The following is a 10,000-nucleotide window of genomic DNA, read 5'->3' as shown; positions in this document are numbered from 1 at the left end:
CTCTACTCCTCTAGTCCTCTAGTCCTCTAGTCCCTCTAGTGCTCTACTCCCTCTAGTCCTCTAGTCATCTACTCTCTCTAGTCCTCTACTCCCTGTCCTAGTCCTCTAGTCCTCTACTCCCTCTAGTCCTCTAGTTCCTGTCCTAGTCCTCTACTCCCTGTCCTAGTTCTCTAGTCCTCTACTCCCTCTAGTCCTCTAGTCCTCTAGTCTCTCTAGTCCTCTAGTCCTCTAGTCCTCTCGGTCCTGTTCTAGTCCTCTACTCCCTGTCCTAGTTCTCTAGTCCTCTACTCCCTCTAGTCCTCTAGTCCTCTAGTCTCTCTAGTCCTCTACTCCATCTACTCCTCTAGTCCCTCTAGTCCTCTAGTCCCTCTAGTCCCTCTAGTCCCTCTAGTCCTCTAGTCCTCTAGTCCTCTAGTCCCTCTAGTCCCTCTAGTCCTCTAGTCCCTCTAGTCCCTCTAGTCCCTCTAGTCCTCTACTCCTCTAGTCTGTCTAGTCCTCTAGTCTCAGTCAGTCCCTCCTTGTGTTTCTCAGCTCCCCTCTCTTGTTCCGGGTCCCTAGTTCTAGTCCCCTTTAGTCTCCTTGAGTTCTCTGGGTCTCTCTGGCTCCCCCTTCTGGTTTCCCCTAGCTTCTTGCCCAGTCCCATTCCCAGGTCCCAGCCTGGGTCCCTGCCCCCTTGTTTCCTAGTTGCCTCTGTCCCTGTGTTGTTGTCTTGTTTGGAATCCCTCCATGTGCTTGTCTGGGTGATTGTATGCCACTTTGTCTCATTATGTCTTGTTGCACATCTGTATGCTGCTCCTTGATTGTTCTCCCAGAGTGTATATGCCTTCATGCCCTGTGTCGGTTCATTGTCAGTGTTAGTGCATTGCTCCTGTGTTCTTGTATTTTTGACCTTTTCTTTATTAAACCTTCGAACCTGCGCTCCTACCTCCATTCTGTATTTGGGTCCCACCTCCACCACCCAAACACAATAAGCAAACTATTTCTCTATCACACACAAACATATGCACACACGCACGCACACACACATACTGTACATGCTGTACAGGCTAAGTACTCAGCCCCTTCACATTCATAAACACTACAGCCACTGCCTCTGTGAAAAATGGGCCACTTTTTGCTACTGTAGGTTTGATGAAATATTAATCTCCAACATTAAAGAGAATTCCCTAAACTTTTGGGAACTGTTTCTGGGACACTTTGCGTGATTCATGGTCTGTACAGGAAACACTAAACATTTGCATAACGAGCTTGAGTGGCTGTACAAATTCGCTTTTATGGAGCGTTCTGCCCAGCAGGCTGATTTATGGACGTCGGATGACGAGGCGTCTCTGTAGAGCACAGCCCCTACAGCCAACCCCCCTTAAAGCCCCCCCCCCCCCCCCCCTACAGACCACCACGCCCTCTACAGACCACCACCCACCCTACAGCCCCCCCCCCCCCCACAGCCCACCACCCTACAGACCACCACCCCCCCTACAGCCCACCCCCCTTACAGCTCCCCACCCTACAGACCACCACCCCCTCTACAGACCACCACCCCCCCTACAGACCACCACCCCGTCTACAGACCACCACCCCCCCTACAGACCACCACCCCCTCTACAGACCACCACCCCCCCTACAGACCACCACGCCCTCTACAGACCACCACCCACCCTACAGACCACCACCCCCCCCACAGCCCACCACCCTACAGACCACCACCCCCCCTACAGCCCCCCCCTACAGCCCACCCCCCTTACAGCTCCCCACCCTACAGACCACCATTCCCTCTACAGACCACCACCCCCTCTACAGACCACCACCCCCCTATACAGACCACCACCCCCTCTACAGACCACCACCCCCCCTACAGCCCACCCCCCCTACAGACCACCACCCCCCCTACAGCCCCCCACAGCCCCTACAGCCCCCCCCCCCCCCCCCTACAGCCCACCACCCTCCCTACAGCCCACCCCCCCTACAGCCCCCCCCCAGCCCTGGTAAAACCCATTCTGAAGAAAAACAACTTAGACTCCTGAGGCCTCAGCAATTTAAGACCAATCTCAAACCTCCCCTTTTTAAGTAAAATTCTAGAAAAATGTGTATTCAAACAGCTTAATGATTTCCTAGCTGCAAATTGTATCCTGGACATTTTTCAGTCAGGTTTTCGCCTGCATCATACAGTAGCACAGAGACTACTGGTCAAGGTTATCAGGACCAATGCTGAATCTAAAAAGCTCTCTGTCCTTGTCCTCCTGGGCCTAAGTGCAGTGTTTGACAGAATATACCATAATATCCTTATTAGAAGACTGGAAAACTGAGTCGGCATCTCTTGACCTGTCCTTGACTGGTTCAGGATGTATTTAACTGGCCGAGAGTTTTTTAGTCACCCTTGGTGACCGCAGCTCAAAAAACACTGAGATGACATGTGGGGTCCCACAAGGATCAATTCTAGGGCCCTTACTTTTCAGTCTGTACGTTACCCCTACGTGATGTCATGAGTAGGAACAACATTAGTTACCATAGCTATGCTGATGACACCCCGCTCTACATTTCTGTGACACCCACCCGACTACAGCTCAATCTGTTACGACACGCCCCTCCTCGCCTTCAAGTCCATCTCTCTCCTCTCCTCTACGCGCTCATCTGCGCGACGCCTCAGACCGGGCGTACGGCGCTCCATTTCCCCGGAGTTTCCCCCGGCCACCGGCCGCTCTCGTTCCCCGTCTCCTGCTGACTCCACCCTTTCGGTTAACCCCTCCAGTTCCACTCAGCTCTCTGGCTTGGAGTCGGACTCTGATGTTGGCTTGGAGTCTCCTTCTCCGGCGGTGACGCGTCCGCGGCTCTGCTCACCTGTTCCTAATCCCTCATCACCACACCTGATCCTCGTCTGCAATCACCTGCAGCCCCCACAAGATCCTGGTCTGCGCTTCATTCTTTGCCAGATCTTAGCCTTACGTGTGGTAAAGTACAGTATAGCCCTAGCCTACATTTTTGCCCTTTGTAATTTGTAGTGCTTTTCTCTCGCCTGCTAACTTTACACTCACTGTTGCCGTGCCTAACTTTTTGCTCGTGGTCTTTTCGCCTGTGACCATTAATACTTACCCACCTTTGTCCTCCTCGTCTCTCCAGAACCCTGGACCCCCTCCGCAGCGCCGTGCCAGCCTGCGCCAACTCCACCTCCAACCCTCTACAGCTCTCTCTCTCGAGTGCTAGGGCATTTTTATTATTAAGTGGCAGTGTTTGTGGCATCAATCTTTTCATCCCTGTTATTTTTGTGGCAACCTTTTGAGGCTCCCCTCCTGGGTTCTATTAAATCGCCCCTCCGGGCTTGAACTGTTCATCTCACTCCTCCATTGCTGTGCCCCTTGGATCCCTTACTCATCACACCTAACACAATTTGACCGTTTGATCAGATGTATTGTTGACGTTAATGTGTGGATGTCACAGAACTTCCTCCAGTTAAACCAGGACAAAACTGAAGCATTGATCACTTACAATCACTATTGTAACTCTATCCTGTCTGGCCTACCAAAAAAAAGAACTCCAACTGATTCAAAATGCTGCAGCACGTGTCTTTACAAAGGAGGGTTCACATCACACCAGTTTTAAAATAACTGCACTGGTTACCTGTCAGTTAAAAATTGATTTCAAGATTTTTTTATAGTTTATATTAGTTTATGAATCCATACATAATCAAGAACCTAAATACATATCAGATGTGCTTTTAAAATATACACCTAGTAGGTCCCTCAGGTTCTCTGGCACTGAGCTTTTGATTGTTCCTAGAGCAAGGAGCATTTTTTAAATTCTATTTTACAGTATCTTTACATTTTAAATTATTTTACTTCAATCATTTCTGTTAAATATGTTCACTGTTTACATGATTTATGCTTTTATCCATGTGCTACATTGATTTGTATAAATGATGCTATATAAATAAAATGACATTGACGTAGGGGCAGCTAGCTATGAAGCGTCTTACATTTGAAATCCCATAGAGATTTTAACATTGGAATAGGTTATCCAATCAGATCTTGTCATGACAGTCCCGCCGTGCATCTGTCAATCATAATCATCTTATCCCCATTATCTATCCGTCTAGCTTCTGGCAGTGATCAACATGGAAAATAGATATCTAGAATATTTGTTGAAACATTTCACACAACTACAATTTCAGGACCAGCTCAAATGATTGATTGCTGGGATGGTGGAGTATAATGAATCAGAGACGAGGCATCAGCTGTGTATACTGTCTCTGAGGGAAACAAAGTCCATGTTTATTTCAGTGCACTCAAAATCATCGCTGTGGAGTAACGTTACACCGGGACTTGGAGGAACTAACTTTAACAGGCTGCATGCATAACATTGCAAGATTTGGATGAACAATAACTTGCAAAACAGCATGGGAGAGGCATCTACTTATCCTAAATGAAGTGGATTAAACGGGGTTAGGTTACAAGATAAGGTAGGCTTTTTGTGATTAATTACAAGTTTGTGTCATGAAATGATGGGAATGAGGATCCGTTAATGTAATCCTCATCCACAAAGAGCTACCGAGCTCTCTAACATGTGGTAATGTGTTGGATGTACACTTGGAAAAGGAAAACCCTCAGATACATAATGCTTTTGCACTGCATGTGACCGTCAATTCCCACTGTCCAGCGCTCTAGTCAACATTCGAGAGCGCGTCCGTGAACTTGAAAAAGCAACAGCAGGCGCTTGGAAAAGCAAGCGGCATGCACAGGTCCACTTTGGTATCATCAAATAAGAGCATTATGCTATAGTTTATTGTCAGGTAGACTACTGTACTGTATAATACAGTAGCAGTGGGAAGATTTCTGGAGCGGCGGTTTAATAGTAACACTGATTAGTATAGTAGGGTAGCAGGCTGTAGTGTAAGGTAAAGTGTAACTTGAAGGTAAAGTGCACAACTCTTGGTTTAAGAATAGACATAGGGGGATGTAGTAGATGAAGTAAAGAGCCGCCACTCACAGAATAGACAGTATAGTCATAAAGTTTATTCAGGCAAACGCCAAATACTGTAGTACAGTACTGTATTTCATCATCCTGCTGTTCCTTTGTGGTGCTTGGCCATTGTTGTCGTAATGTTGTCATAGAATGGATCTGTCGTTTATTTAGTGTGTCCCTAAAGCTTGGTTGTGTCGGCCTAAATATTGCCCTCCTCTCTCTCTCTTTCTCTCACTCATTCACTCAAATTATTGGCCTTTGCTGATGTGTTAAAGCATCAGTAGCAAGAATAGGCCTAGGCTACTGTAGTGTACCCTGTATATTTTTTGTTGTTGTTATAAAAACGGCAGTCCTCTGAGTCCTTCTGGTGCCTAAAAACCTCCCGTCAGGGCATGCTTTGAAAATGCACCGCCCCACAAATGTGTCGCTGGTTCTGTCTGACCTGGTTCCCGGACCCAGCAGACGCCAGCGCTCATCGTCATCATCATTAATACCTAGGGAAGCATTTAGCCTCATCGGGGAGGATGACTGAAATGCAGTTAAACACAGCAGAGGACACTCCATCTCCTACTGACCAACATCATCAATATCAACCGCACAGCCAGTCGGAGAGCAGGATGGCGTTGGCTGCAGAGAGGGGATTTATTAAAGGCAACGACTCTCCTCGACACTGGAGTACATCTTTGTAACCTTCCCCTCTCTCTCTCCCCTGTTCCCTCCATCCATCCCCGCGCCTCTCCTCTCCCGTCTTCCCCAGTGTAGCGAAGCCTCTCTTCTCCTTTCCCTCTCCTGACCTATAATGAGCTCGGTAACGAGCTCTATGGCTGACACATGCTTATCGCCGATGCTAACTCATCACCATAAGGATATTAATGGACCCCCGGGTGAATGCTAATGCTAGCTCTCTCTCCGGCTATGTGTCAGCCCCGCCGCTGGGTCTGTCAGTGCAGCTGTAATCAGGGAGGCCGGGGCGAAGCCCACGATCTGCCCACGGGGGCCTCCGGAACCGGAGGTGCTCGTCTACGGAGCGCCGGTGCGAACGCGTGCCTGTGCGCGGTGGAGCAGACAGAGAAAGAGTCGCTACGTTCAGTTCCACTCACTCTCACCGACGATGGGCCTCATTCACAAATGAGGTTAAAGGTGTCCTATTATGCTCATTTTTGACAGTTTGACAGTTTCTCTTTGGTCCACAAAACATGTCTTTGAGTATTTCTGTGGAAAATACCACTGAGAATAAGCGTTCTAGCATGCCTCTATACCCCTCCGTTGACCACGAGATCAGATTGAGTGGATTGAGCGCTTTTTCATATGCAAATGAGCTCAGCTAATGAGCAAGTCAGCAGGCTAGAGAATGAGGGCTATTGACGGCGTTATGCTACCTCAAATATAGCTGGCTAGCCTGGACCATCCACACTTGATGCCACTGTGACAAATTTCACTGTCCTCTCTCCCTGATTTAACATGATAGTGTTAGTGCCCATGTTATTATCTCCACAGTTGCATGCTGTTACCACTAGCTACATTCGCTAGCTAGACACCACCAGTCTATATGACACCATTCGACTACAAACAATGGAAGCTAGATTCTGTAGGCCGGGGGGAATCCAATGATGTCCACTTCTTAACATTTGATCATTTTTAATGACTGCTCGATGAACTAGAAGTCTACCAATTTCATTCCACTAATGTTACTCTAACATATGATGAGACGAGCATCCGGGTTGAGGCAAAAGGGGAGTTTGTTTGTGTTAGCTAGCTAGCATTACTATATGCAAACAAACACAGCATAATTACTTACAGTTTCTGCATAATTTCCAGATGGTATTACTTGATCAGTTAGAAAGTGTTTATCTGAAAATCATGCATTGTTCTGACCAAGGTTGGAAAAGCAATCGGGCAAAAAATTGCTAGCACACACTGTCAGTGTTTTGCCAATTTCAGCAGGGAATATTGCCATCAAAAATAAAATGTATCCACTGTTTTTTGAGCTTGGGAGACAGTGGACAAATTGGACAAGAGCAGTGTTTAGTAGGCTACAGGAGTACGGACATATTTGAGCAAAAGACATGTTCATTTAAAATCAATTGTGATTGTGTTTACTTCTATAGTTGTATAACATTATAGGATTGCAATACTTGTATAATTTGTAATATCATTTAATAATTGTTTTCATTATTGTACAAAGTTAGATTGCTGTCTTTTCAATAATATTCCCGATGTGCCAGGTCCAACTGTGCCCCCTTCTCCAGATACAGCGTTCCCTGAATGAGCAGCTATCATCATGCATCTTACTGATGCTACTAAATATGACCGGTGGAGTCCGGTGCTCCACCCTCTTTAGATTGTAGTTTGGGCTTGAGCTTGACAGCCTGTGTATTTTATAGCCTACATTTTTGCAGACTATAGGCTATTATACTGTACATTGTATCACTTTCACATTGTATTCCTCACTGTCCTGCCTCACTATGTTTATTAACATGCACCAAGGGAAATTCCTATTGTCTAAATAGACAACTGATCACTTGACACTTTGTGCACCTTGCACTTTGTATATACAATAGACAACATACTCTGCACTACTGTACACTTGGACCAACACCTGACAACACTCGAACAATTGAACAGTACTTTCAAACGTTATTTAATTGCACTACCTACATCATGGACACAGACAGTCATCAATGATCGGATGGGATAAGTAGACGAGGATGGAAGTTATACTGTAGACTGATGGAAGATGGATAGGATAGTAAATTGCCAGTTTGGGAACTGTCTAGCTTGGGAAGTGTCTATCTGAGTACCCGGGACTGGAATGAGGAACTGATTAGCACTGATAAGATACTGTAAGGACAAGCGATTACAATAATTCCAATTTACCTGTACCCTTACTTTACCTGTTCCACATGCCAAATGAACTTTCTATTGTATTCTTTCCTATTCTGTTCTAGTCTATTCTATTCTAAATAAAAAACTGATTTCCTTCACCATTATATTACCAAAAAGTTGATGAGCTGTGTGAATGACCAGTATTCAGTGAGAACTGAAATCTACTCTAATTGGCAACTCTTTCTTACTTTCTTTCTTTCTTTCTTTCTTTCTTTCTTTCTTTCTTTCTTTCTTTCTTTCTTTCTTTCTTTCTTTCTTTCTTTCTTTCTTTCTTTCTTTCTTTCTTTCTTTCTTTCTTTCTTTCTTTCTTTCTTTCTTTCTTTCTCCCACTCACTCTCTCTCCCCTCTATCTCTATTCCTCTACCCCCCACCCCTCTCTCTCTGTGTCTTTGTCACACACACACACACACACACACACACACACACACACACACACACACACACACACACACACACACAGTTGAAGCCTCCCTATTATCGTGGCTTTCTGTCCTTCCCTCGTTGTCCCCCATCTTTCCTCCTGACCCTCTCGCTGGGCACCTAATGATTGTGCCGAGAGGCGCTCCACCTGGGTAAGCTGTTTCCTGTGGCAGCGCAGCTCCTCTAAACAGCTAAATTAATCAGACCAGATCGCCCCCTGGGGCTGGGGAGGCCTCAGCACACCTTAATGACTAACACTGGGTTAATGAGACACACAGCTTTGTGTAGACACGCATGCACACACACACACACACACACACACACACACACACACACACACACAGACAAACACGCACACACACACACACACACACATACACACACGCACACACGCACACACACACACATACACACAAACACGCTCACAGGCGCACACACACACACACATAATGCACACATACACACAGACAAACGCGCACACTCACACACACACACACACACATTCACACACACACAAACACACACAAACGCACACACACACACATAAACAAGCAAGGGAGCATCTGCTGAAAACTAAACAGATGCATGAGCATGAGGCGCACATCTTTAGCTTCCCTTTCTCTCTCTCTCTCTCTCTCTCTCTCTCTCTCTCTCTCTCTCTCACACTCACTCACTCACTCACTCACTCACTCACTCACTCACTCTCTCTCTCTCTCTCTCTCTCTCTCTCTCTCTCTCTCTCTCTCTCTTTCTACCTCTGGTACCCTTTCAGTAATGTATGATGTCACTTTGTTCTTGTCTTGGTTTTTCCTCTCCGCCTGCGCGAACAGCTGTCCCAGGTGTAATCATCCTCCTACTGGTCATTACCATGACGACAGTCATCATCATCATCGTTTTCTTCCGCTGATGAAATTCCACGATGTAGGTTAAACATTAATCTGAAGGTGTGTGTGTGTGTGTGTGTGTGTGTGTGTGTGTACTGGAAGGGAGAGCGAGTGAGAGATCATGTGTACATTCCTGTGTGTCTTGCAACTAGAGGCCTATCAACCTCCTGCCCCCCCCTCCCTCCCTCCTCCTCCTCCTCCTCCTCCTCCTCCTCCCTCCTCCTCCTCCTCCTCGTGTACTCACGGTTCTGGAGGTGAGCTCCGGGGGGTTGTCGTTGATGTCGGTGACCGTGATGATGGCGGTGGCCGTGTTGGACAGACCGAAGTTCAGGTTGCCCTCCATGTCGGTGGCCTGGACGATGATACTGTACTGTGACACTTTCTGTGGAGAGAGGAGACAGAGAGGCAGGCGGTCAACACAGCCGGACCGCGCGAGTACAGACAAGGAACCGCTGCTGTGAGGAGAAACCGCTCTCTAAGCTCTCTCCAAGGTCCTGAAAGAAAGATGCCTGGTGTCTCCCGTGGAAAGCGGAGACTGTGTCACTAGGGAGAGCTGTCCATGGTGCTGAAATGATCTGTAGAGCCGCAAAAGAGGTGCAAAAATCAAATCTGTTCCTTAAATGGATCTACCTCCAGCCAATACATAAGAGATTTAAGAACATAGATTTTAATGGAAGTGAATATATTTTATGGATACCTGTGGATACCTAAGTTCTGAAGTTAACCCGGGGGGGTCTTGGTGCGTGCATGTGCGTGCGCGCGCACGTGTGTGAACCCATCTCATGCCTGTCGTTCCAGATGTGTAGTTAATGGTGTTGCAGGGGGGCTGGGGGACGGGGGGGGGGGGGGACGGGGGG

General features: G+C 47.1%; 1 protein-coding gene across 1 annotated transcript in view; it reads right to left on the bottom strand.

Moving 5' to 3' along the window:
- LOC311315495 (cadherin-4-like) overlaps window positions 1-10,000 on the bottom strand; it is a gene marked incomplete at both ends in the record, with an annotated part of 270,228 nt that overhangs the window by 24,164 nt on the left and 236,064 nt on the right. Inside the window, one exon of the mRNA XM_084446164.1 lies at window positions 9,388-9,525. Within this exon, the coding sequence (XP_084302290.1) occupies window positions 9,388-9,525 (138 nt within the window). The remainder of the gene's footprint in view (window positions 1-9,387; window positions 9,526-10,000) is intronic.

Source organism: Borostomias antarcticus (genome assembly GCF_949987555.1).
Source record: "Borostomias antarcticus genome assembly, chromosome: 11".
Taxonomy (NCBI): Eukaryota; Metazoa; Chordata; class Actinopteri; order Stomiiformes; family Stomiidae; genus Borostomias; species Borostomias antarcticus.
The sequence above is the reverse complement of the archived record's forward strand: the minus strand, read 5'-3'. Positions and strand labels throughout refer to the sequence as shown.